Genomic DNA, 24,796 nt, shown 5'->3' on the forward strand with positions numbered 1-24,796 from the left:
CCGATGCCTGGGGATGGTACTCACCTGTATCGCGCGCACCCACGTCCTCGGATGACCGGTAATTTTATGCGCGAGTGAGTGTATTTAACACTTTTAATCACATGAGGATCTGCAGGCTCGGGAAGCGAGTAAGGGTGTGCTCCTCGAGGAAGTGGGATGAGAGGACTCCCGCACGAGTCTTGAGATTCAAGTCGTGTTTCGGGGCGATGATAGGCCCATAAGGAGGGGCGACCGGGGCCAGTAAAAAATAAACCTGTCAGGTCTACGCGAGTGAGGCTATGTGTAGCCTCACTGGTAGGAAATGGGCGACCGGTCTTTGACCGACTGAGTGAGTTCGATTTAATAGTGTGATGAAATAATAAGCGTCCTCGATCGATTGGATCGGCGCATCAATGAGATCGGTGGCAATATCTTGCACTTTGCGTTGGTTTCGGCCTGCTCGAATGCGCGGCCAGTCGTCTCAACAAAGACAAATCAACTCTCAATTATTTCAGAGACGACAAGTTTCATGTCGCTTGCGTGATCCATTATTTTGGCTCTCGCTGACATCATTAGCAGCCGATCACAGCTGATCTCTGGGCCGCAGCTCACGAATGACTCAACTGCCGAAAGACCACATCATGTCCACACTATCGAGCAGTGACCCACGCCCATCCCCCAGAGTACCAGATCCCGACATGATCCTCGACGACAGCCCCCTTTACGGCGTGCAAGTCCTCGTCTTCGACCTCATGGGCACCTGCACCGACTGGCACACCTCCATCGTCGCTGCTATGCTCCGGCAGGCGCCCCCGCCCCCGCTCACCGACGCCGACCTCCCTGTGCTTGCTATGGCCTGGCGCACGGGCTTTTTCCGCGCCATCTTTGCGTCTTACACTGCGGGCGAGCAGGCGCCCAGCATCGACGAGGTGCACGCACGAGTGCTGGACGCGATACTCGCGGAGCGGGGCGTCGGCACCGAGGTCTGGAATGCATCTGTGCGTGAGCAGCTGGTACACGCGTGGCACGACCAGCAAGGTGAGTGGTGAGACCGGCTGGGCGCAACGTGACACGATTGGATTCCCCTGCATGTAGCATGGCCAGACAGCGTCGAGGGCATCCGGAGGCTGAAAGAGCGATGCATGGTGTGAGTCCGCTCTCCCCTTCATCTCATCTATCGCCCTAACACGCAGCCAGCGTCGTGCTCGCAAACGGGACCACGCGCCTCCAGCTCGACATCGTGCGCGCGGCGCGACTGCCCTTCGACACGCTCTTTTCGTCGCAGATCCTGCATCTCACGAAGGTACGCCCCGCCGTCCGCGGCCGCTCCCATTCGGTTCACTTTCTCGCCGTGCGTGCATGCACAGCCCGACCCGGCGGCGTATGCCACGGCCCTCGCGCTCGTCGGCGTGCGCCCCGAACAGGCAGCGATGGTCGCCGCGCACGCGTACGACCTGCGCGCGGCCGCAAAAGCGTGCGTATAATCTCCCCCGGCAGCCCCTGCGCGCCAAAATGCTCAGACTCCGGCAGGGGGATGCGGACCGTGTACATTCGGCGCGCAACGGAAGACCCAGACGAGGACATGGACGCAGTCCGGTCCGAAGTGGACGTGTTCATTGACGGGGCGGGCGGGCGTGGAGGCCTACTTGCGCTGTCAGAGCTCATGGGGTGCTGAGGGCCCGTGGAACAGCGCAGCGCACCGCCTACTGCGCCGCGGGTCCTCCTGGTTGACGGCATATGCAGACAGCCACATATAAGCATCGGAACTGGCAGTGCCTGTAATATTTGATCTGACGCGTGAGTGGCCGACCCTGGGTGTCGCGTTTGCCCTCTGTGTGGATCCCACGGTAGACGAAACGTGAGTGCTCGGAGAGATGAATTGATAGGTGTCGGTGCGCGCCTTGATGTAGAATAGGATGTGTGCCACTGAGCTCGGATTGTGAGGGTATTAGTGATCTGGACTAGTCGCTTCAATGGTACAATACTAATATTGGAAGCGGTAAATGGGCGTGGCAGTCTTTCTGCCCTTTACACAGCGTTAGTCACTAGGTTATCCAAGACACTATTATCCGCGCAAATGCAATCTGTACTGCAATTGCGGCGCACACTAATGTACATTCCGACTACAACCTATCATAAAGTGCACCGATGCCTGAACACTCATCGCGCACATATGCTCACATCATCGCCTCGTCCCTTGCGTCGTGATTCCACTCCAAACAAAACTCGTCGATTCGGCAGCACAGCCGCTCGGCGGCCTAGGAGTACATCCCTTCAAACCCGTTCCGCGACTCCCCCACGGCGCTCGCGCGGTCGCCCATGTCGCGCTCTGGGCTGCCCAGCTCGGCGAGGAGGTCCGCGATGCGCCGTAACGGTTCATCGAAGTCGAGCGTCGCAGGAGAGTCGAAGGGAGCGCGCGATGTAGAGGATGGTGAGGGTGGCGGGAGGACGGGGCGGCGGCACGTCGGACACGTCGATTTCTGCGCGGGGGGCGTGTCAGTGAGACAACCGGAGCAGGGGCCCGGAATACGTACGCCTTCGCGCACCCAGTTTCGGATGCTGCGGCGGGAGACATGCGGTCAGCGCGTCTTCCGTTGTGTGATCAAGAGTCAGAGAAGCAGGGTTACCCACTCTTTGCGACAGAAGATATGTTTGCAGCTGTCAATGAGGCGGGTGACGCCAAGCTCCTCGGGTGGGTGCGCGGGCGAGTCGAGCGCGAGCGCGAGCTCCTCCTCGGCGAGCAGTGTGAGCAGCGGGTTTAAGCAGATGGGGCAGTGCGAGTCTGGGGGATCGTCAGTGGCCATCGGGCGACTGGAAGAAACATCAGAGGGGGTGTTATGCATGTAGCTGACCTGATTCGCCGAGCGTGGCGAGGTCTGCCTCGCCAAGGCGCGGGAGGCCATTTACGAATGCCTCGAGCTGTGCGTCGGCGTGTCTGACGAGAGGCGTCGAATTCCAATGTGACATGTTTCAGCACAGCGCAAGGCGATCAGGAAGGTACATGTACGCACCGTTGCTCCTGCAGCATGGTGCGCCTGAGGTCACCAAGGGTAGGCTGGCCAGCGTTTGCGTGACGGAGGCGGAGGAACGTCGACATGCTGTTGCTACGGGGGCGAGCACTTTGTGCGGACATACGACTTGTCAGGTCTAAGATGGGATTGAGAACAGAGCCGGGAGGCAAGGAAGGCGATGGTCGTGAGCGAAACGTGAGCGCGGGGCTGATGCTGAACCCAGGCGGACGAAATGAGACGATGTCGAGTAGTCAAGCTTCAAGCATCAAGACTCGATTGCGGTGAGGCGATTCTGAATGAAACGGGCGGTGGTAGAGAGGACCGTGGCAGAGCAGACAAAGTCAGCAGAGGATGCGGATAGCAAGCTCACGCGATCGAAGACCACGCAAGCCGAGATGGCGATCGGGTTGTTGGCAGGTTATTAACTAGTCTTTGACAAAACTCGTACGAGTACCCGAGCTGCGGCAACATCGTCGAGCCCTGCGTGGACAGACAACACCAGCTGTTCGCATTACCCAAAGCCCCGGTGAAGGAGATTCTAAATTCAATGTCCAATTCATAATGCTGCCCGCTTCAGCCTACTTTACACCTGTAAGGACGCTGGGGGATTTTTGACATCATCACATGTTGTTGTTTTCATTTAAAAAGCCTCGAGATAATTGATAACACAAAACCCCTGGTAGCGATCGGCGCCCACAACAATAGTCGCGATTGCGTGACTGAGCAGACGTGTTGTGTCACATGTGCGACGCAATCGGTCACGCATTGCATTGTTCACGCGGCTGCATTCCAGCGTGAGAACCGCCGCATGCAGCATTCATTGCAACACACATGCGGTGGGTGACGGTTCGCATCTTGGTATCTCGCCAACGAAGGCCATCTGTCATGGAAGAATAACGCAATATCCTCGAGCAGAGGGAGATGACTGCCTTAGGAGGCTGTTGGCGTGGCGACGGCAAGCGCGCGATGGCATCTCGCGCATGTGTTCGGGGCCGGCGAACAACAACCACACGAAAGTATTGTCCTCCATCGGGGCCTCGTAATTTCCCTTTCTTCTTCATAACGCACCACCTATCACCGAGTATGCGATGGGTCCTCGCGCAAGCCGTTCCTCAAGGTGCGTCTCCATATGTAATTGTCTCCGGGCGCCCCTGCCGTCAAGTATAAAGACCACCGCCGCCCATATTCATCTTGGTGTCCTCGTCCTGTCTTGACTCGGTGTTCCTTCTCTCGCGCACCTTCTCGCGCAGTCCTTCCGCTCACTTACAATTTAACCGCTATGCGCACCTTCGCTCTTTGCCTTGCAGCCTGCGCTGCTATCGTCCATGCCCTTCCTTACCCCCGCTCTCTTAGGTCCCACAAGCGTGACTCCGGCTCCAAGCTAGTTGTCGCACACCATATTGTCGGCAACACGTTTCCGTACACCGAAAGCAACTGGGCTTCCGACATTAAGCTCGCCTACGACTCTGGCCTCGACGGTTTCGCCTTGAACGTCGGGGTCGACTCTTGGCAGCCTGACCGCGTTGCAGATGCGTGAGTATCCACCTCGTGCGATTCATATCAAAGTTAGCTATTATCCTGCGACTGTTGTTCGGGCCCCTGTCCCCGACCTCGATGATCTCGGCATCCTCATTGCTGAAAGAGGCAGCGTCCCTTACGCCTTGTGTTGCTTTTTGTTCGGTCGCACGGATCTTGTTGAGTCCCTCGGCCAGATCCATCAATCAAGGAGCTGTTTTTAGTGATTCCTGTCATTGTTTGACTGTCATTTTACTTCGTGTTCACTGACGTGATTAACACAGATATTCCGCCGCGGCGTCCTCGGGCACCGACTTCAAGCTGTTCATCTCCTTCGACATGTCCTCCCTGCCCTGTACTTCGTCTGACAATGCCGCCACGCTCCGCAGTTACATTACAAGCTACGCCACCCACCCAAATCAGCTTCTAGTTGATGGCAAGGTCTTCGCGTCCACCTTTTCCGGCTCCGACTGTACCTTTGGTCAGGCGAACGCGCAACAGGGCTGGCAGACTCAGTTTATCAACCAGCTCACTGGGTCGAACGCCGTTCACTTTGTACCGTCGTTCTTCGTCGACCCGACCACGTTCAGCGAGTTCGATGGCGTCATGAATGGCGCGTTCAACGTGCGTGAATATTTGTTCCCGCCCTCTTACGGGATGCATTGCTTATGTTGGCGCTTCTAGTGGAACGGGGGTTGGCCGATCTCTCTTACGACGACGTCGGTCGGCAGCGTTGCGTCCCAGCTCGGTGACACTGTCTTCCCTACAGACGTTGAAGCCGTCCTCAACCAGACTATCGGCACTTTCGACACCGATTCGCAGTATATCTCCGGTGTCAGCACCCTCACCGGCGGCGCTACGACGTACATTGCGGCTGTGAGTCCGTGGTTTTTCACGCACTACTCGCCGGCGACGTACGACAAGAACTGGATCTACCTCGCGGACTACTGGCTGTACAACGCGCGCTGGGAGACGCTCGTCGCGAACCGCGACAGCGTTGACATTGTGGAGCTCATCACATGGAATGACTATGGCGAGTCGCACTACGTCGGCCCAATCGAGGGTGCGCAGCCCATGTACACCACCTGGGCAACCGGCTACGATCACCAAGGTCAGAAATCCCTGACCATATGGCACCTGTCAACCCGCGAAGCTAACCGCTGATATCTGCAGGCTGGCTAGCGATGACGAACTACTACGCGACCGCGTTCCGCACCGGGTCGTACCCCGAAATCACCAACGATCAGCTCTACATGTGGGCACGCCCCCACCCGAAGGACGCGGTCGCCTCGTCCGACTCGACTGGTGACCCGACCAACCACCAGCTCGTGCGTGCCTCTCATTTCCGCTTGCACAGTGCAATTGATGGCTAACCACGCTCCACGCTCTGCAGACCGAGGACAAACTCTGGGCCGTCGTGTTCGCGACCGCCCCCTCGACCGTCACGATCACGACCGGGTCTGCACAGACGTTCAGCGTCCCTGCAGGCGTCACGAAGCTCGCTGTTCAGCTCACCCCTGGCGCGGGCATGTCTGGCACCATCACGCGTGACGGCTCGACTGTCGTCTCCGTAAACGCAGACGGGTACACGTTCAACGCAAACCCGTCCGAGTACAACTTCAACGCGTTCGTGGCGTACGCCTCGTCTTAGACGGACGGCCGCGTCTTCACGCTCTTGGCAAGCGGAACACAGGCTGTCCCGCGTTCGTCTTTCGTTTCCGTCTCGCTGGTCGCACCTGTCATTTCGAGTGTTCTTGCTCTTCTCCCGCTCCTATTCCCGTGGTCTGTTCTCCTGTCGTTCCTCCCTCCTCCTCACGACGCGTGCGTCTCTATATCCGGTGCTGGTCCGTGCGCCTTTTCCGGACCGGCCGACGTCCTCTGCTTCGTTCCTACCTGCGTCTGCGACCTGTTGCGCTTTTGGCTGTCCCCTTAGCGCATTTATGTCTCCGCATTTGTACATCAACCTGCATTGTGCCATAAGTTATCCTTATCTTGCGTCTACGTAGTCGCTGTACGTGTATATGTCTGCGTAGTGTACCTCTATCATGTCGCTACGTTCCCGCAATGTCCATGTAGTCTGCTGTGCCGGCTGACATGCGCTCATACATCTGATGTGGTGTGATTTCACAATTTATCAACCCAACGGTCATATTACTGGAGATCGGTGAGTGGATTCCTCATGTAGCAACCACCGGGATGTATATCTCTTTGCGACCACCACTCCACCTTTGATCGTAGTGCGCGAATATGACGGGTCGAGGGCGGCTGAGTACATCGAGTCGTTATCATGCAGCAACACGAAATCGGCAGGGCCACCGATTGCTGGCATCAAGCTGCGAGGACCGGGGACCCCTATTGCTGTACGTGCATTGACTGTGACCGCTTCCTGGAGCACTCATTAGCCAAATCGGCATGGCGTTAGCACCGACGGTGGACGCACAACAAGGGTCTGGCAGGCGTCCTTGGTTCCATTCTGGAAGACCGCAACGCCGAGCGGACATAACGCGAGGGGGTCGAGCGGGCCCTGCGGCGTGAACGCATTCCCGACGTTGTTCACGGCCATCGCCGCCCTCACGCCCCGTTCTGCGAGGCGCAGGATGTTCAGGGTGCCCCTCTGCGCCGGCTGCGCTCCCCGGCCCATCATGTACAGGTCGCTGGGGGGCAACCCGACGAGCATGATCGGCAGCGCGTGTTCCTCGACCTCGCGCCGGAAGCGCGCCCATTCGTCCCCGGAGAACAGCGCGAGGCGCGTCGCGTGGCCGACGCAGACCTGCATACCGGCGTGCCAGCGGCCTTCGGCGATGCGTGCGCGGAGCTCGTCGAGGAGGAACCAGATGAGCGGCTCGGAGGCCGGGTCGAGGTTGTAGTCGAGGTGAAAGTCTGCGTGCAGGCCGCGTGCGTGGGCGATGTCCAGGACGTAGGTGATGTTGCATTTCGCTTGCGGGATGCTGGGCTCAACGTAGGGTGCGGAGCCGACCGCGCCGACACCGTCACGTAGGGAAGCGTCCCGGAAGAGTGATAGATTCACCCCTGGCTCGCTGTCCTCCTCGTTGGAGAAGAAGGGATCCTGAGCGAATACTGCAATATAACGATTACTGTGACGTCGGTGTGTCAAGGCAGCATTTGCACCTACCTGCTACTTGAATGTCGCAGACTGAAGAGTATTCCCGCTTCAGCCTCAGGCCAGTGTCCAGGCAGGTCATAGCGACGGTTTCATCTACTTCTACATGTGCGCGCATCGCAGTGACGCCGCACTCCACGCTCTGCGTGATCAATCGCCTTCCTCGAGCATGTACGTCGGTGGGATTGGACAAAAATGTGCGCTTTGCCTTTGCCGTGACCTTAAGGGCCTCTGCGAAGTCGCTTGAATAGCACCATGGAGAACCCACTCGAGTAAGAAGTAGGATTGCATAAGGCGGCGAGGCGTGTGAGGGTTGCTCACCCGGTCACAAGGTCATCGCATTGATCCAGCAGGAAACACTTGTCGAGATGCACATGGGCATGGCACAGCCTGGTAATTTGGTCCCGGCACCGATGCGTGAGTAAACGCACGAGAAATAGAATTGGCTACGCTGGCATACGCTGGGAGTAACACGCCTTGGCCTGTCGCATCTAGGTATGTTGTACCTGCATTGCTGTCTTCGATATCGGAGATGTACGAGGCAGATGCACCGTCTCGCGACGCGGTCTCTATGCTCTGGACTATACCATTGGAACAGACAATGTTATACAACGCTGCCTTCAAGCCTTGCAAAGTATCATTGCCGTGACAAGGCAAGTGCACGTTGCGAATGACCATTCCCCGAGTCATGGCGGTGGTCAACTTCTATTTCCCGGCCATCAGTACTGCGCGCTTGTGTGCCAGACCGTGCTGAACGCGCAAGCGCCCGGGTCGGCTTTTGACTGATGCATCAGTGATTGTCAAGCAGCTCCAGATCCAGGCTCCTTCCCGCCGCTGTGGGAGTTATAGGGGCTCAATCAGACAAACTTGACGCAAGCTAAGTCCTGCAAACCCATCCGCCACACTTGCGCCACAATCCGGCTACATCCGGGGCAAGTGAACTCCGAATCCCAACCTTAAACCCCCATAACTTCCTACAGCGGCTGGCACAAAACATCTACAAACAGCGGAGGAGCGGCGCATGTCACCTAGATTAGGAAGGCAGGATACTCCCCCATCATTACATAATCGTTACGGTCCCGTGTATTACAGTAGCGTTTATGTGTCCCAGTGTCGAGTCTCGTCGCCCTCGGTGCAACTTTGTGACCATGGCCTTCACCCCTCTAATAAAAATTTTATACCTGGCTTTGACACAGATGCGCGCATCCCTGCCGAGGTTAATTTTTGTCCTTCTGACTGGTGAAGGCCTCATGCAACATCCCTTCGTTGAATAACCCATCCTCGGCCTGGCTGGCACTTCAAGTTCAGCACTCTCCATGCATCTGCGACCCAGATTCTCGACTTTTGCACTGATAATGTGGCTTCCAAGATGCAAAGTGTTGCGAACAATGGGCTTTCTGCGTGTCGTTGTTACATTCACTCATGGGGGTTGCGATGACCTCAATTGACGAAATTGAAATGTTTTGATGTCAATTATCATTTCCGGGAATCAATCCTGCCTCGTATGGGAGGTGCGGCGCCTGTCCTCCGCTGTTTGTAGATGTTCTGTGCCAGCCGCTGTAGGGAGTTATAGGGATTAAGGTTCAAATGGGATGTCACATGATGTGCACGTGATGGAATGGCACATGATCTGTGGCAAGATTTCTATTCTAGGACACACAAGATAAAGCATTGAGTACGCTATTCGGATGAAATCCCCTATAACTCCCACAGCGGCGGGAAGGAGCCTGCTCCAGATCTTGCTTACCTACTGCAATAGCAGATTTGATTGAGATGCATCTCCACAACCTCCACGCATGGTGCATCTGAATGCTTATTATATTCTCCTCCTTGGAAAACATCAGATCAAAGTCGAGCCCATGTACGTCTCAGATCCAATCATTACTGTCAATGCCTCGCGGCGCGGGCAGAGTGACCTGTTTTAGACTCCGCGAGTTTGTACTCTATACAACGTAGGTACGTGTATCCCAGCCTAGGGCGGCTCCGAGCCCGCCTCCGGGACCGCACAATGAAATTGGAACCGTGCGCTGTCTTTGTCCTACAGATTCGGGCTCACTCGGGCTTACTCAGTTGGGTATAGCCGGGGAGTGACCTGACAGCGTGGTACGTCGGTAACTTTCTGCCATCAGCTGTACAATGCTGCAGGAAGAAGTGTGACCCTGATGTTGGGTACGACAAGGCAGGTGCTATATATGATGTCGTTTGAACGCTCAAGGCCGCTCACTAACATAGCTCCGCAGCTTTGGGTAGAAAAGCTCATGACAGGTCTCAAAGTTGTATTTGACATGACGGTCCTGCAACCTACAGCGTCTAACTGTAACATAACAGCCGGGTGTCTTTGTCAGTTTGCTGCCAATGGTTCGCCGAGCCCATTTATACGCCCATCTATACGCGTGTATGACCTTGCTGATCGGCAAACAATTCACACAGCTGCGCTTGACCTTGTGATGAACTTGAACACATCCTTCTGAGGCGAGCCGGACTATGCAATTTGCTCTTTTTGCTGTGTATGTTGTTTTGCGGCACGCTGAGGAGCGTCTCCTTATATTCTTGACTACTTCTCAGCTCGGTTTTGACCAGTGCCATTGATGCCTAACATCCTGCGGTTCTCGAGGCTTGACGCTTGAAGTTTTTCGTGATCCATTATTCACGGCCATCAGGCTGTCAAATTATGTGACATTGCTGATGCGATCAGGACCAAACCCTGGGCGGTTGTAGGATGGTGCGGCTAATGTCGAGCCCCAAGAACCATAAAGTAGCGTGATATGCCCTCCGATACCCCCAGAACCTGAAGTATCCAGACTACCCCAAGCGAGATGCCCTCCAGTCAAGTCATCATCCTGTACGACTTCCCAAGCACAGTTCCAGGAAAGGCGTGTTCGCCCAATACGTGGAAGACTAGGTGAGTCTCGAGTATATCATGTACGCTCCAACCACGGAGATCTTACCTCGGAGCAGACTGTGTCTGAACTACAAAGGCTTGCCGCACAAGACTATTTGGGTTGAGTATCCAGATATCGGAAAGGTCTGCAAGGAGATCGGAGCGGAACCGACGGCTACATGTCCGGACGGTTCTCCGTTTTATAGTGTTCCCACCATCTACGACCCGTCGACGAAGAGTGTCGTCTCCGAGTCAGCCAGGATTGCACGCTACCTCGACAAAACCTACCCTGACACGCCTGTGCTCATCCCTCCGGAGACGGATGCGTTCCACGCAGCGTTCAACGAGGGTTTCGAATCGCTCTTGCTACCCATGCTACACCTCGTGCTGCCGTTGACCTTTGGGGCAATTCACCCGGAGAGCCGAGCATACTTCCGGAAAAGCAGGGAATCATGGCTTGGGGAGAAGTTTGGGGAAACCCCTCCTGTCGGGCAGGCTCGTGAGGAACTGTGGAAGAAACTCGCTGAGGGATACACAAAGGTGGCTATGTGGTTACAGATGGACGGAAGAGACAAGCTGTTCTTCGGGGGCGACAACATATGCTACGCGGACATCACGGTAGCGTGCTTCCTTGGGTGCTTGAGGCGCATGTATGGGGCTGATAGCGCAGAGTGGGCGGATGTGAAGGAGTGGGACGGAGGAAGATGGGCGCGCTTCATGGAGCGGTTCGACAAGTACGAGGTAGTTCATGAGTAACGAGTGGAACGTACTTGCCGACGACTCGGAAACAGTGTATAATACTTTACAGATTGTGCGAGTGTAATTGGCTACACTCGATACATTCATCGAGCTGACAACGGAGTGTCCTACCGATCCGAGTATTCGGGTTACCTCCATGGAGCATTTGCGGTCGCTGTGTGGTTTTCATCTGAGAATATACAACCTGCATCCATTGTGAGTTTTAAAACTGCTTATTTTCCTTTCACTTTCAAGTGTTTCTAGTAATCTAGAATATGTGCTGCAGTAACACTTTGGTGTCCGCCTCGATAGTGACATGGCGTTCTAGGGAAGGGGCAGCCCATCACAATCCTATCCGATATGGTGTAACGGCTAACATTACCGCCTTTCACAGGTAGTAATGTGTGTAGTGCGCGGTAGCTCGGGGTTCGACTCCCCGTATCGGAGTGTTGTTTACTGTTTTTATACTTCATAACATGACACAAACTTCGAAGACTGCATTCGACTAGATCCGCAAGTGAAGTACAGGCATGAGGAACAACATAATTATCCCTTGCGATTGTCGCCCGTGTTTTACCGCAATCTGCGGGACCGTATGCGCTTACCATTTTGAACCGCGGGTCCATGACTGTATAGCAGCACATTATGATAGTGACGTGGGAGAAAATGTCAGAACGCACCCACGGATCTTCTTTTTCGGTGTTGGAGGATGCGCAAACTGCGCAGGGTCTTCTCCCTGTCGAAACTTCTCCATACTCCACAGGATATATCTAGCATACATATAGAGTCATGAGAAGGAGTGTATTATGAATTTACAGATTTACGCACCTTCTGTCTCGTACTGCCAAACCAGCCTTCTTCAGCTGCAACCCATCTATCTCCCACAAATCCTCCCATGTCTCCGCGGTAACCTTGGTATCCGCGGACCTCCCAATTGCCTTCAAAAACTCACTAGGAGAGCTTATTGCCCCTGCATGGTCCAGGAGGTAAGCATGTGGCCAGAACGTGTCGATGATGGAAGCAGCCAGGCACCTAGCTGTGCTGGTACAGGACGCAAGGCAGCTTTATTTTGCAGAGCACGGCAGAACCGCGGTACGCAGGACAAAGCCTGCGATGCCAGGCGCCAGGACATGATGGAAGGAGAGTCGGATCGAGAGACAGTGAGCAGTCGGGTTGACGGTAGATGACAAGCAGGTACAGGAGCAACAGGGACCAGCACGTCCGCCACGTGGTCCGTCAGATCGCTATCTGCAAAGCCAAACATTCGATAATACCTGCTGAATGATCCTATACTACAGTCACATGTCGTACTGAATAATAAAAGCACCACCACTCTCATTCGTCCGGCTGAAGCAATACCAAAAACATTCACGTAAATTATCTGTCGATTTGGCGCCGTGTTGAGGGCTCAATCACTTTGACCGAGTGGAACAGAACCGTCTCGTAAAGGGAACTCTTCTATCACGGCGTAGACAGGAATCCCTATCAAGAGGGCTGAATAAAATTCCCAGAAGCAGATCGTTGAGTACGGCATGCTTCGCTCAGAAGACGGGCGCATCTCGTAGGAACAACCGCTTTTCCTCTTTCTGAACCCACTTGGCTACAGCATTAGCAGCGTTGACGATGCCACTCTTGGGTAGCAGTGGTGATAATGCTAGGTAGAGCTCGAACGGCTGGGTGATCTACAACGTGTGGTCTCGGTATCTGTCAGCAACTTATAGCAGCACCAATCACATACCCAGCCCATGACACTCTCACGCTCGGTCCGAATGTATTGTAGCTTCAAAGTGCTTCCTTGTCCAGACTTGGCGTGTATTGCATCATACAAGGTTTGATAGAGAGTCGTCAACCTATCGCGCCGAGCGCAATTCAGTCAACATGGGGTATGAGATAATTGGACGACACACCGTCGCTTCTCGTGCGGATTATCATAGGGGTCCTCGAAGAGCGGCATGGTGACTTGAACGTGCGACCTCGATTTGTAGACAAAATGACGTAGCCCAGGTACACCAAGGTCTCCGACGGCGTACTCTGTCTCCCCACGGGATATCGCACCAGTCAGAGCTCCCAACAACCCGTCTTGCATCAGTCGCTGGTGCGCAAGATCAGAGGCTGGTCTGCCAGAGAAGAGAACAACACTTACCTGGTTTATCGTGTTGCACCAATTCCTGACTGCCTCGAAGTCCGCACTCCCGCTAACACACACGAGACAGACTTCAGGAGCGGGTTGTTCTTCCACCAGTGTATGACTGCTTTCAGCTTCTGCGAGCTGCTCAGCGGAATCTCGAGTTTCAGCATCGCTATCCTGTACGGTAGGGCTCTGTTGACTATGCTGGCTCTGTTGCTCTTGCGTCTGATCTTCTTTCCGCAAGAACATCACGTAGGCGTTGACAAACGCCGCCGAATTGAACTTTGGCAGACAGACAGGCAGCCAGGATGCCGCTGCTGAAGAATTGATGATCGATGGCGAGTGTATGGTGTTGACAAGAATATGCAGATCTGAAAGCATTGTAAATGAAGACGGATAGACGGGTCAATATCTGGGCGCATACCGGATGGATGTATGGAATGCTTCTTTGGCCGCACAAGTGTTATCACTTTTCCTTGGGCTATCAGTATAACATATAAGATATCCTGAGAAATGGCTAATGAACATCTATTCAGAAAACGCAGCCAGCTCGGACAGACCTTGATCTTCGATGTCGGCACAAGAACATCAGCGATACTCTTACGAAGCATGGGCTCCATCTTGAGACAATGCAGTGAAGATGTGCTCATGGCGATATCCCACTCCAACCTCCCCAGCAGGGAATGCAACAAAGGCTCGGTACCTAAACCTTCTGTCAACGAATCGCCCAAAGGCAAATACGTGCGTTGACGAGACGCACCGCTGAGCAATCGACGCAGGTCGAAATTATTACGCCGCTCAAACATGCGCCGTAGCTGTTCTGCAGAAACTATGCTGAGGATTTGCAAATGCAGGTATTCGAGATGGAACCGCGTCTTGCTTTGCCAGCGTCAAATCCCGCATGCGAAGACACAGTAGGTGATCTGAGTTCACTCACAACAGATTCCGCCTCTCCCCATGATGATACACATGCATAGTAGAGTGGCGGGCGCAAGAGGAAGGTTATGCGCGTATTACCAGCATTTATGCATCGCAATTTGTCACCATCGTCGAGGAAGATGGATACCAGTGCCTGCATTACCCCAATTGTCGATGTGAAGTTATCTGAAGCTTCGTCTTCTTGTCGACTGTGGCCACAGAACATCAGGGTGGTGTCGACGCACGCCAAGAAGCTAGAAGACTCGCCTAATGAAAACCGGTTTTCCGGCCTCGGTGAGGACGAAGTACTGGCGCGGAGGATACTGATCGGCTGCACAAAACATGAGGTGGCTGCAATGCAAGAGATTGAATGGCAACAAACATGGGCTATGCGGGATCTCATGTATGTCAATAGCTTTGCCCTTCCCCTTCCTGCTCCGCTGGGCAAGGTCTGTTCGGATGAGCTGCTAAGCGCGACTTGACGGTGACCTTGCGCTTACCATGCGATGACTCTTTCTTGTTGAGCGTGCGCCTGAGCTGTTCGCGAAGATGTTGCTTTGACTCTTCGTCGTTCCCTCGCGGAGTTGGAATCGCACTAGCGGTGCCTTGCTCTCCATCAATCACCTCTACGTCCACTTCCTGGACCAGCATTCCTTCAGGAGTTGGCGCTTCGACAGTCAGAGCTGACGAAGCCGAACTGCTTGCGCCCTCGTGAGATCCATGTACCATTGCGTCCAGCCGTGAGTAGTCTGAGGTGGGTGTCTGGATGGAGGACGTCGTTCCGTGGCTATGTACTCTCGAGGATACAGACGGCGCTGGCCTGGCCAACGGCGCCAGACGCGACAGAGCGGGTATCGGGGTACCTACACGCGAGGGCGTGCGGGAACGAGGCGTCGTAGGCGGCGACATGACTGCTCGTTGAAGAGTTTTTCCTCAAGAAGGCTAGCGAGGCTGGATCACAGGCGTGTATTCAGGCCATGGGAAACATTGTGGTCAGGGTAAGCAGTCATGGTGAGAAGAGCGCTTGCATTGCTCGCCGCTTGCCCCAGCGATCAACTAGCATGATCTCGCAGCGTGATCGACCCCCTTGGACATGGCTACCCACCCCAGGCCTGAATACGAATGCGGGGACCCATGGATTGACGACGGAAACGTCGTCCTCCTCGTCGACCAGTCCAACATCGCATTCAAAGTCCACCGCGGTATCCTTGCTCGACAGTCGGATATCTTCGACGACATGTTCCAGCTACCCCCGCCTGCCGCTGAGGATGACCTCGAGACCATCGATGGCTGCCAGGTTGTGCGCATGTATGACCTGCCCGTAGACCTGAGTGCGCTCATCAAGACGCTGTATGACGGCGCGTAAGTCGTGTGCCCCGCCTCCTCGTTCTGGGACCTGCTTGACTCGGTAGTCTGATAGTGAATTCCAGAACCGCAACGCGCTAGACTTTTGTCATGTCGCTGGCATACTGCGCCTGTCGACGAAGTATTTCATCGAGCACCTCCGCCTCAAGGCTGTCCGTTTCCTCACGGAAACTTGGAGCTGCACCCTCAAAGGGCACGACAAGATGCTTGAACTCGCATTACAGTCCCCAACCGTCGACGGACTTTCGTATCCGTACGTGCACCCTCTGCACGTCCTGAACCTCGCTCGGGAGACCGACGTCGAGATCCTCGTCCCCTCGGCACTCTACTTCCTCTCTTTCTACCCTCTCTCGGACATCTTACGCGCGGATCACCCCAAGCTCAAGATAGACCACCCATCACGCCCATCTTCGGAACTATCTCCCCGTGACGTGCAGGCCTACACCCTCATGTTCCAGCATCGCATTGATCTTATCATGGACTTCGTACGTCGTGTCGTCGGTCAGCGGGCGTCGAGCGAGGGGTGCCAAAACGACCAGGGCTTGTGTTCAAAGGCGTTCTCGAGGGTGTCCACAACGCTGTCACGCGCGTGGCTCATTCGGACAGGCGCGCTGCACTTCATGATGCAAGCCGTGGACGAGCTTTTCAACGACAGCACCATCTGCACCGTCTGTCGCCGAGCGTTCCGCAACGATGTATACAAAGAACGCAAGAAGTTCTGGGACGGTCTTCCCGGTGTTGTGGGGCTGCCTACCTGGCAAAATCTTGAAACACGGGACCTGGAATCCGGGGCACTTGGTTCGAGTCGTACGAAGAAACCATCACGTAAAGTCGTTGGTACACCAAGCAAGACTGCTAGAACTGTGAACAAGGGCGGAGCTGGTGGAGAATCGGATAAAGAATTGGCATTTCATTCTTCAATGAAGGATGGGCGTAGTTAATAGGGTTTCATTTATTTCTTCGGGATGTACTGTTGGCCGGATATTAAATTAACTCGGGCTTATGTCTAAGGGACTGCAGAACTCGAGCAACTGCTCTGATGGCGATCTGTGATTCAGGGTGCACTGACCTTTCTCCCTTGCACCCACATGCCCTCGCGGTTCCTGTGGTCACCAAGACACCACCACTTCTCGATCATGTCAACGGCCAGTGTCTTCCGTTTCGCTGCATTCTTATCTGTATCAAAGAAATCCAGCGACCCAATCCCTTCTCCTGTTGTCTCGCTGAAGACACGGACTGCGAACTCATCAACGACAAACCCCTCACTTTTAATTGTGCGGCCGTGCCACTCACTGAATTGCGCGTCAAATGGGGCGCCCACCGTGAAGGTGCCACAACCAGCCGGCAGCCCTAGCGCAAGTGCACCACCGCGCGTCGCGAGATACAGGGCCTCTTTCCAGTCCACCGCCAAGTTCACTTGCCTGGCTCCCTCTGCAACCTGGCCGTCTTCGTTGGTATCTGCCATAATTCGAGCGCCTTCGCGCATCCGGGAGACCGCGACGGCCTGCCGCATGGAGCCCATGATGTCCACGTCGTACCCGCCTGCGATGTCCGTGCCGAGGCCGACGCGCACGCCGCGCTGGAGCGCCTCGCGCAAGCGGAACGGCTGCGCGGAGAAGTACGCGTTCGAGAGCGGGCAATGTGCGACCGCAGTCCCGCGGCGAGCGATGTCGCTCAGTGCAGGCGCGCCGAGGAAGGTGCAGTGCGCCTGCACGGTGCGGGGCGTCAGGAGACCGTGCTGCGGGCTCCGTGTGAGCGATGGCTGGCTATAGGCGTGGGAGGAAGAGCATTACACGCGCGAAGATATCTACGTCGTCGGCGCCGCGTTCGCGCCGGACCCAGTCCATCTGGTCATGCGCTTCAGCCATGTGGCTCTGTACTCGCAGGGTTTTCTCTGCGGCAAGTTTCCCCAGGCCTTCGAGAAGTCCGTCCGAACAAGTGGGGACGAACCTGGGTGTTATGACCGGCTCAACGAGCCGCTCATGGGCAGGCATGTGTGCGCATAGGTTGTGACATTGGTCTACAAAGGAACGGGCAGAGTGGAGCGAGCTTTCAGCAGACTGCTCGACGTATGTCGCGCGTGACGAGATGTCCATGGAGAGCTTTCCGACAAAGGCTCTTAGCCCAGCCTCTTGCATGACACGTGCAAGGATTATGCTAGGGAATCGAGCCTATCATTTTGGTGTTGCAGCAGGTGCAGAATGGCCACTTACTTTGTCTCCGTCTTGATTGTTCCGAAAAGCAGCACAGCACCGGTGCCATTCTCGATGAGCCTGGTCGCCAGCCGCCGATATACCTTCTCAGCAAGTATGGGGTTCGCATCGAGACTTTCCTCAGCCCTGAAAGCATATTCGTTGAGCCACTCCATCAACGGCAGATGCAGGCCAGTGCCCTGATACAGAAATTGAGGCGCGTGCAGGTGCAAGTCACAGAAGGTTGGCAGAAGAAACGAGCCTCGGGGGACGAGGATAATGGGTTCTTTGGAGGCGTGAATAATCGCCAATGATTCTGCGGTAGTCGCGGGTGCAACATAGGCTATGTAGCCTGATTGGTCGACGCCTATGTCCCAGAAAATACCACCACTGTGAGCCTGTTGCCTTGTGAGCACGGATGCCAGCCTAAGGCTTGCCTAGGATATAGTCATAGAGGACATTGAGCTCTCCGAGGTTTGGACAGTGGACCAGATCACCTCTGAACCACATGACGGGGTGGAATAAACCAAGCAAGAGGCACACAACTTCAGTGGAAGTTGAAGTCAATCTGGAAGCGATCGAGCTGATCGGGCTGGAATCGCGATCTCGCGCACATGATTGATGCGGGCTCTTGCCAGTCTCTCCAGTCTGCCAGCCAACATTTATTGACGTTCAAAATGTCCGGAGCAGTGGCAGAGTCGGTACCCATATTCACAGCGACGTCTGCATACTCGCTCGCCTTCGTGCTTGTGGTGGGCGTCGTAGCCTGGACCGCGTCCAATACACTCTTGCCTCGGACAGCGGGATGGAAGGATCGTTTCACGTTCATCTGGCTGGTACGGCTCCTCGTCTCTTTCTGACATATGACTAGCCTGACAAATTGGCTCTTGCGAAAGGCCTTTGATGCCGGAATACATTTCGTTTTCGAGGGCTCCTTCCTCTGGGTGTCGACATTTGGGCGACAGGCCAACACGGGCACAGGCGTTTTTGCTGAGATGTGTAAGTGTCCTCAATCGAGCTCACACTATGCTGTGCAACTTATGATGACCCAAGGGAAAGAGTATGCTCGCGCAGACGCTCGTTGGGGATTCGCCGACCCCACCGTCGTTTCCCTCGAGATCCTGACCGTTTTGGGCGCTGGGCCCATTTGCTGCTACATTCTCAAGCAGCTTGTCCAGGATGACCCTGCTAGGCATTTCTGGATAATTGTGTTGAGTACAGCCGAGCTCTATGGAGGGTACGTGCGTTGCATCTGCATGGCAATACACCCTCAATGGCCTTCGTAGGTGGATGACGTTCTGTCCCGAGTGGCTCACTGGAAGTCAGTATTTGAACACCTCCAATGCTTTTCACTTCTGGGTTTATCTTGTGGTACGTTGCTCTATTGCTTGCAGTAACATCTGCTGACACTTGTTCTGTCCATTTCCATTGCGCTTAGCTTATGAACATGATGTGAGTTTTCAGTACTCATGGTGTGTATGAATACTGACAGATGCATGTCCCTACAGCTGGGTTTTCATCCCACTATGGTTAATGGTGGACTCATACAGGCATCTCGCGCAATCCCTGCGTGCAGTGCAAAAAGCGGAAAGGTTCAAGAAAAACTAGAGGTTTGCCATGTGCACAAGAGTTGCTTGGTCTCTGAAACTGCACTCTATAATTCTGCGTAGTGGCTTGTTAACTTTTGGGTATGTCGGGCAAGCGTCGCTGCCGGCCCGGGTCACGTGGTCGTGCGCCGGTGTGGGAATAGGACTTATGTAGGCGTCGCGCGCCGTAGGTAGCCCCATCGGTTTGTAACCTTATCCACCATTGATCCCTGTCCATCGAGGATGTTGGCTGCCGGCGGTCTTTCCGGCGTCGTTCTCACATGGCTTGTGTCCAATAATCTAGCTTTACCATAAGTACATTTAATGTGATGGCCCATGTGTCGTGACTTAGGGTCAAGTGACAGGGGAAAGCCAAACAAATGCTGGGGGTGTTTGACTGGTTCTTACCAAAGTGTGTTGAAACGTGCTGACCTGTGTGGTCAGGAACGAGCTCGAAAGCTCGGGCGTGCGAGTAGCCAGGGGCCAGAGGCCCCTATCGTAGTATATAACGACCCCGTGTGATGTACGTACCACACGTGATTGTCCCTTACGGGCATCGCTACACCCGTGGACAAACGCGCCCCGCGCCATTCGCACCCTTGTTCCAACAAAGTGATGGTGAGCTAGGCTCAAACCTAAGACTAGGGACAAGAAATGTATTAGTTAGTTAAGTAAGAAAAGGAATACATGAGAGGCTTACTGACCTAGGGACAAGAGGTCAAAACTGAGGTCCCTAGGGCAGCAGAGGCCGGCTTATATACAGGGGGAGATAAGGGCAGGCTGTGTGCACTAGTTCGTGCGCAGCTGATCTGTGCGCAGCATGCTGACACAGCCCCAGGGGCCGGTGAGTCAGCATGGCTGTGTCAGTGGAGCCTGAGCTGTGCCGTGCACTGCTGTCCCATCTAATCTAATCGTACAGTAGATAGCAACTTGTCCATTCAAGTGTATAGTACATAGCAACTTGTTCATTCAAGTGTATAGTACAGAGGTCGTGGGTTTGAGCCCATGAACAGGAAAAAAATTAAAAAACAACTAGATGCCGTGTCAACTTGTGACATTACCCCCCCCTCAACACACCCCAGGCAGGACCTGTCAACGTCAAGAAGACCCCCTTAGGGGTGGTGCGAAATGGGTCTGAGGGGATCCCTCCTTGAGGATTCCCTCCACTGTAACCCAAATAGGATATAGGGGCATGCCATCACCATCTAGGTGCCTGAAACATTTGTCTTTCCGTTCTATTCCTTGTACTACTAGTGCCCATACTGGCGCCTGTCTTAGCGCTCACCCGCAGGTTGAACATTATGTAGCTTACATAATGGGGTCTGTGCGCACTTCGTGCCTGGTATCGTACCACTACGTTTCTTTCTTCACTAACACGACCACATAGACACAATGGTCCGTGCGTAGTCAGTACTTGTATAAGTAGTTGTACCATCAGTCGGTCAAACCCTAAGTTCGACCTGGTTATTCATTCAAGTCTCTGCTCCTCCTCGCTTGGGGTAGTGGTCATTCTCGACTTCCTTGCTCGATCTTCAGGACGACGCACTGTCCATAAGTCCTCGCTCGTCGTCTACGAGTCAGGCATCGATATAGGAGTATAGACCGTTGTATCAAAAGGTCGAACTTTCTAAGCTACGTTCCTAGTTTTACCTAGTCGAACAACTCATCCACCATCATGTCGAACAACGCAGTCAACCCAGTTCCTTTGGGACTACCAGCCCTCGCAGGATCTCCCCTTCTCCAGTACGACCGAGCAGACCGTTGCTTCGTCACCACCACAAGAAGGACTCCCATCTATCCTCGAGGCGGCTCCTGGGTTTGCGCAGAAGGTTCCAACCCGCAGATCGTCGCCCATCAACAGCTTGTCAGCTATTACCAGAGACACCCTCCCGCTCACCCAGAAGACGTATTCGCCACCCTATGAATCAACGTTGAGCCAGCACAAATAACAGAGAACCTACAGTCACCTGTTAACGAACAATCGTTCGAACTCCCGGACGTTCAGTACGTTCCTATTGAGGCTCCAGACACCGAACCACCACCTGTTTCATTCGCACCAACCAACGCACCGGTTGAACCTCCGATGACGACGTTCACTCAAGCAGACATCGATCAGCGCATCGCGGCTGCTCTCAATACATACCGACTTCAACAATCAACCGCCAATCGACCCCTCCGCCTCGACATCCCCGCTCCGGAACCCTTCAGCGGAAAGGCAGAGGATCTTAGACGCTTCCTTCAATGCGTCCTCTCCTACTTCGTCGCCACCAACAACACCCGACTCAGCGATGAAGCAAAGATCGCCTTCACTGTAGCGTTGATGAGGAAGGACCTAGGGAAGACATGGGCAGACACATACTACGAGAAGTCGGCAGGGGGAGTCCAGGTCTATTCCGATTGGGCAGCCTTCGCCACTGCCCTTGAGGAAGTGTTTCCCGAGCACGGAACGCGAATCAAGGCGCACCAAATCCTGATGAAACTGCCCGAACGACAGAAGAACAAGAAGACGGCGCTCTCCCTTGGAAACTACGTCACCCGCTTCGAACAGCTAGCGTCGAAAGCCCAGCTCAAGGACACCGAGGTCAATGGCACCAACTGCGTCGAGAACGACTACCACACTCTCCATGCCAACTTCGTCAAAGGACTCCTGAAGGAGCTGTATTTTGCGCTCGCAACAAGGGTCACTAAGGATCGACCCAGCACCATGAAAGCCTGGTACGACGAAGTCTGAAACACCGACGCCGCCGAACAAGGGGCCCTCACTGTCACAGACACCAGGGACTATGGCGAGCCAATGGATATCGACGCCGCTGCAGTCGCGGCAACCTTTGCCTCCACATCGGGAGGAAGGAAGTGGGAACTAGGAGCCGTTCTCAATGAGGCCGATCAGAAGCTCCACAGGGACGGAAACCTGTGCTTCTACTGCCACATCAAGGGCCACAGCGCCAAGGATTGCCGCAAGAAAGCGGCCGCATGACAAGGGGGTGGGAGGCCGAACCAGGGAGGATCTGGGAAGGACGACTTCCGCGCCAGAATCAAGGCACTCTCCGCCGATGAGAAGCGGGAGCTGTACGAAGAACTTACGATGGAGGATTTTTGAAGGGGCAGGGTGAGCCGATGCAACCACTGCCCATATCTGTTTCACTGTCCCGTGTAATTCTAGTAGTCCGAAATGAACGCGCTCTGCACATTCTGATTACTGTGGGACGAAAAGACGTCGAGGCGCGCGCTTTCATCGATAGCGGCGCAACAGGAATCTTCATCAGCCTGAGATTTGTCCGAGAACATCGACTTCGGACAGAACCCCTTCCCCGACCCATCCCCGTCTTCAACGTGGATGGAACCCCGAACAAAGAAGCACTCATCACGCGAAGAGCTCTCTTATCTTACAAGATAAGCGGAGAACCCCGATTCGTCAAAACCTATGTCGCCAGCATCGGCAAAGAAGACATCATCTTTGGCCACACTTGGCTCAAGCTCGAAAACCCCAAGATAGACTGGAAAACCGGACGAGTGGAGCTGAACCACCGGTGGACGAAAGATGAGACAAGGGCCTGGAAAATGGACCTGTACCAAAGGCGAGTGGCCCAGCTAGAACTAAAGAAGGCCGTAACTACTCCACTCCCAGAACCAATGAAGGACGAATTTGTCATCATCCCCACCTCAGAGCATGCAACCCTTCCTGAACAGAAAACTAGTGGCGCAGCAGGATACGATATCGCTGCTGTGCACCACCTCATCATCCCCGCCCAACGATGAGGCCTGGTCAGCACTGACCTTATCATGGCTATCCCCAAAGGACACTACGGAAGAATCACACCTCGGTCCGGTCTAGCACTAAAAGAAATTGACGTCGCTGCAGGAGTAATCGACTCTGATTACCGAGGCAAGGTCTCAGTCCTGCTGGTCAATAACTCTGACCTCCCATTCACCATCAAAGCCGGCGACCGAGTTGCCCAGCTCATCCTTGAAAGGATAAGCACCCCACCAGTAACTATAACCGACTGCATCGACAAAACTGAACGCGGGGAGGATGGGTTTGGGTCAACGGGTGTTGCGTCCATCGAGGAACAAGCGGAGGACATCGACGATGATGAGTTCATCATTTCCTACTTATCTGGAGCACCGATGATCACCAAGTACGAGAAACAGGAACCCCTGGCAGTAAGGGATGTTCCGCTCAAGGAGCGACTCCCTGAACCTTCTGCTGGCTACAAACGACTTCACAACGGCATGATCTGGAAGATCCACCACGACATTAGGCGTGTCACCACTTCCACCGAACTCGCAGCATCGAACGCCCAAGGCAAGACAGAAAGAACACTACCACAGATGGTACCATCCTACCTACATGATCTCCTCCCCGTATTCGACAAAGCCACGGCTGCGCGACTTCCAGACCACACTGAATATGACCACGAAATCAACCTCAAGGAGGGCTTCGCGGACATGAAGCAACAGGTGTCACGAGTTGGCACGGCGTCTAGCTGTTTTTTAATTTTTTCCTTTTCGCGGGCTCGAACCCGCGACCTCTGTACTACATGCCTGATATGGACGCGTCGTTATCTACTGTACGATTAGATTAAATGGGGCGGCAGTGCGCGGCACAGCTCGGGCTCTGCTGACACAGCCTCTCTGACTCACCGGCCCCCGGGGCCGCGTCAGCATGCTGCGCACGGACCAGCTGCGCATGGACCAGTGCGCACAGCCTGTCCTTATCTCCCTCTGTATATAAGCCGGCCTCTGCTGCCCTAGGGACCTCAGTTTCGACCTCTTGTCCCTAGGTCAGTAAGCCCCTCATGTATTCTCTTTCTTACTTAACTAACTAAAACATCTCTTGTCCCTAGCCTTAGGTTTGAGCTCTGCTCACCATCGCTTCGGTGAGACCCAGTCGAATGCCCCCAGCATTTAGGTTTTCTCCTGTTGCTTGACCTCAAGTCGCGACATTAGGTCGAAACTCCCCAACGCTGCCGGCGTTCCAAAACAAACACACTCACTTCCCTCTCCCATAGGCCGGGTGGTGCGCACCCCTACTATACCTTACGATACATAGATAGCATACGATACATCGCCAACACTCGAGAAACGAACTCTTCAGTACCTGCGCTTCAGTGAGCGGTACTTGTCCTCACGGACGCGTAGCCTTGGTTCCTGCTGCATACTAGCCAAAAGCAGTATTGGGCCCTACGTGAACTGCAAATCTCAGTGTCGTCTCGGGCGCCGTAGGTGTAAGCTAGTTTACAACGGCCTTTCGTAGTACGCGCACCTCCTCGTCCTCCCCCCATCCAACGTGGCTGCCTGCCAAGGCCTCGTTCACGCCTTCGATTCTCAGGACCTCGTTGACGTCTACATCCCAGACGGT

At 54.6% G+C, this 24,796-nt stretch overlaps 11 protein-coding genes and 1 non-coding gene across 12 annotated transcripts in view; 8 read left to right on the top strand and 4 right to left on the bottom strand.

Annotated features, from left to right (window-relative positions):
- Positions 1–629: 629 nt before the first annotated feature.
- POSPLADRAFT_1066960 (hypothetical protein) lies at positions 630–1,654 on the top strand (the record flags this gene model as incomplete). The annotated part of the gene is made up of 5 exons (XM_024482126.1): positions 630–1,017; positions 1,075–1,126; positions 1,177–1,282; positions 1,347–1,453; positions 1,510–1,654. The coding sequence occupies exons 1-5, from the start codon at positions 678–680 to the stop codon at positions 1,652–1,654; spliced, it is 750 nt and encodes a 249-aa protein (XP_024336664.1). The 5' UTR covers positions 630–677.
- Positions 1,655–2,048: 394 nt separating this feature from the next.
- Positions 2,049–3,285, bottom strand: POSPLADRAFT_1040810 (hypothetical protein). Its single transcript, XM_024477808.1, has 5 exons — positions 2,991–3,285; positions 2,832–2,914; positions 2,611–2,761; positions 2,514–2,538; positions 2,049–2,459 (listed from the first exon to the last, which is right to left on the bottom strand). The coding sequence occupies exons 1-5, from the start codon at positions 3,074–3,076 to the stop codon at positions 2,238–2,240; spliced, it is 567 nt and encodes a 188-aa protein (XP_024336665.1). The 5' UTR covers positions 3,077–3,285; the 3' UTR covers positions 2,049–2,237.
- A 975-nt stretch (positions 3,286–4,260) lies between these two features.
- POSPLADRAFT_1066962 (glycoside hydrolase family 71 protein) lies at positions 4,261–6,588 on the top strand. The gene is made up of 5 exons (XM_024482127.1): positions 4,261–4,523; positions 4,790–5,129; positions 5,190–5,616; positions 5,679–5,833; positions 5,899–6,588. The coding sequence occupies exons 1-5, from the start codon at positions 4,270–4,272 to the stop codon at positions 6,154–6,156; spliced, it is 1,434 nt and encodes a 477-aa protein (XP_024336666.1). The 5' UTR covers positions 4,261–4,269; the 3' UTR covers positions 6,157–6,588.
- Positions 6,589–6,651: 63 nt separating this feature from the next.
- On the bottom strand, positions 6,652–8,015 carry POSPLADRAFT_1149833 (hypothetical protein; the record flags this gene model as incomplete). Its single annotated transcript, XM_024486351.1, has 4 exons — positions 6,652–6,891; positions 6,946–7,583; positions 7,639–7,868; positions 7,948–8,015. Coding segments are annotated over 4 exons (1,176 nt in total), but the record flags the coding sequence as incomplete, so codon positions are not given.
- A 2,427-nt stretch (positions 8,016–10,442) lies between these two features.
- POSPLADRAFT_1059161 (hypothetical protein) lies at positions 10,443–11,263 on the top strand (the record flags this gene model as incomplete). The annotated part of the gene is made up of 2 exons (XM_024481128.1): positions 10,443–10,528; positions 10,585–11,263. The coding sequence occupies 2 exons, from the start codon at positions 10,443–10,445 to the stop codon at positions 11,261–11,263; spliced, it is 765 nt and encodes a 254-aa protein (XP_024336668.1).
- A 336-nt stretch (positions 11,264–11,599) lies between these two features.
- On the top strand, positions 11,600–11,692 carry POSPLADRAFT_t108. The gene has a single exon. It is a non-coding gene; the product is annotated as a tRNA-Glu (tRNA).
- Positions 11,693–11,714: 22 nt separating this feature from the next.
- POSPLADRAFT_1035388 (hypothetical protein) lies at positions 11,715–15,020 on the bottom strand (the record flags this gene model as incomplete). Its single annotated transcript, XM_024477078.1, has 15 exons — positions 11,715–11,750; positions 11,851–11,873; positions 11,930–12,015; positions 12,074–12,215; positions 12,278–12,519; positions 12,842–12,927; positions 12,984–13,095; positions 13,153–13,337; positions 13,389–13,744; positions 13,798–13,879; positions 13,934–13,993; positions 14,134–14,202; positions 14,311–14,500; positions 14,537–14,642; positions 14,792–15,020. 15 exons carry the CDS (start codon positions 15,018–15,020, stop codon positions 11,715–11,717), a joined length of 2,004 nt encoding a protein of 667 aa, XP_024336669.1.
- A 364-nt stretch (positions 15,021–15,384) lies between these two features.
- Positions 15,385–16,554, top strand: POSPLADRAFT_1048335 (hypothetical protein; the record flags this gene model as incomplete). Its single annotated transcript, XM_024479492.1, has 3 exons — positions 15,385–15,653; positions 15,712–16,493; positions 16,529–16,554. The coding sequence occupies 3 exons, from the start codon at positions 15,385–15,387 to the stop codon at positions 16,552–16,554; spliced, it is 1,077 nt and encodes a 358-aa protein (XP_024336670.1).
- A 156-nt stretch (positions 16,555–16,710) lies between these two features.
- Positions 16,711–18,358, bottom strand: POSPLADRAFT_1048336 (hypothetical protein; the record flags this gene model as incomplete). The annotated part of the gene is made up of 5 exons (XM_024479493.1): positions 16,711–16,892; positions 16,950–17,394; positions 17,450–17,813; positions 17,870–18,215; positions 18,286–18,358. The coding sequence occupies 5 exons, from the start codon at positions 18,356–18,358 to the stop codon at positions 16,711–16,713; spliced, it is 1,410 nt and encodes a 469-aa protein (XP_024336671.1).
- Positions 18,359–18,525: 167 nt separating this feature from the next.
- On the top strand, positions 18,526–19,456 carry POSPLADRAFT_1059166 (hypothetical protein; the record flags this gene model as incomplete). The annotated part of the gene is made up of 6 exons (XM_024481129.1): positions 18,526–18,684; positions 18,745–18,847; positions 18,902–19,085; positions 19,135–19,219; positions 19,287–19,300; positions 19,357–19,456. The coding sequence occupies 6 exons, from the start codon at positions 18,526–18,528 to the stop codon at positions 19,454–19,456; spliced, it is 645 nt and encodes a 214-aa protein (XP_024336672.1).
- A 1,653-nt stretch (positions 19,457–21,109) lies between these two features.
- POSPLADRAFT_1059167 (hypothetical protein) lies at positions 21,110–22,411 on the top strand (the record flags this gene model as incomplete). Its single annotated transcript, XM_024481130.1, has 3 exons — positions 21,110–21,340; positions 21,398–22,149; positions 22,213–22,411. The coding sequence occupies 3 exons, from the start codon at positions 21,110–21,112 to the stop codon at positions 22,409–22,411; spliced, it is 1,182 nt and encodes a 393-aa protein (XP_024336673.1).
- A 2,072-nt stretch (positions 22,412–24,483) lies between these two features.
- POSPLADRAFT_1108689 (hypothetical protein) overlaps positions 24,484–24,796 on the top strand; it is a gene marked incomplete at both ends in the record, with an annotated part of 7,995 nt that continues 7,682 nt past the window's right edge. Inside the window, one exon of the mRNA XM_024483336.1 lies at positions 24,484–24,545. Coding sequence (XP_024336674.1) covers positions 24,484–24,545 — 62 coding nt within the window. The remainder of the gene's footprint in view (positions 24,546–24,796) is intronic.

The sequence above is a fragment of the Postia placenta genome (assembly GCF_002117355.1).
Source record: "Postia placenta MAD-698-R-SB12 unplaced genomic scaffold POSPLAscaffold_11, whole genome shotgun sequence".
NCBI classification, from domain to species: domain Eukaryota; kingdom Fungi; phylum Basidiomycota; class Agaricomycetes; order Polyporales; family Adustoporiaceae; genus Rhodonia; species Rhodonia placenta.

Coding starts and splice junctions, on each gene's coding strand:
- POSPLADRAFT_1040810 (XM_024477808.1), bottom strand. CDS start 3,076: ATGTCGACGTTCCTCCGCCTCCGTCACGCAAACGCTGGCCAGCCTACC. Junction 2,762..2,831: donor CGCCACGCTCGGCGAATCAG/GTCAGCTACATG, acceptor ACGATCCCCCAG/ACTCGCACTGCCCCATCTGC. Junction 2,539..2,610: donor CATATCTTCTGTCGCAAAGA/GTGGGTAACCCT, acceptor CTCCCGCCGCAG/CATCCGAAACTGGGTGCGCG.
- POSPLADRAFT_1066962 (XM_024482127.1), top strand. CDS start 4,270: ATGCGCACCTTCGCTCTTTGCCTTGCAGCCTGCGCTGCTATCGTCCAT. Junction 5,617..5,678: donor AACCGGCTACGATCACCAAG/GTCAGAAATCCC, acceptor TGATATCTGCAG/GCTGGCTAGCGATGACGAAC. Junction 5,834..5,898: donor ACCCGACCAACCACCAGCTC/GTGCGTGCCTCT, acceptor CACGCTCTGCAG/ACCGAGGACAAACTCTGGGC.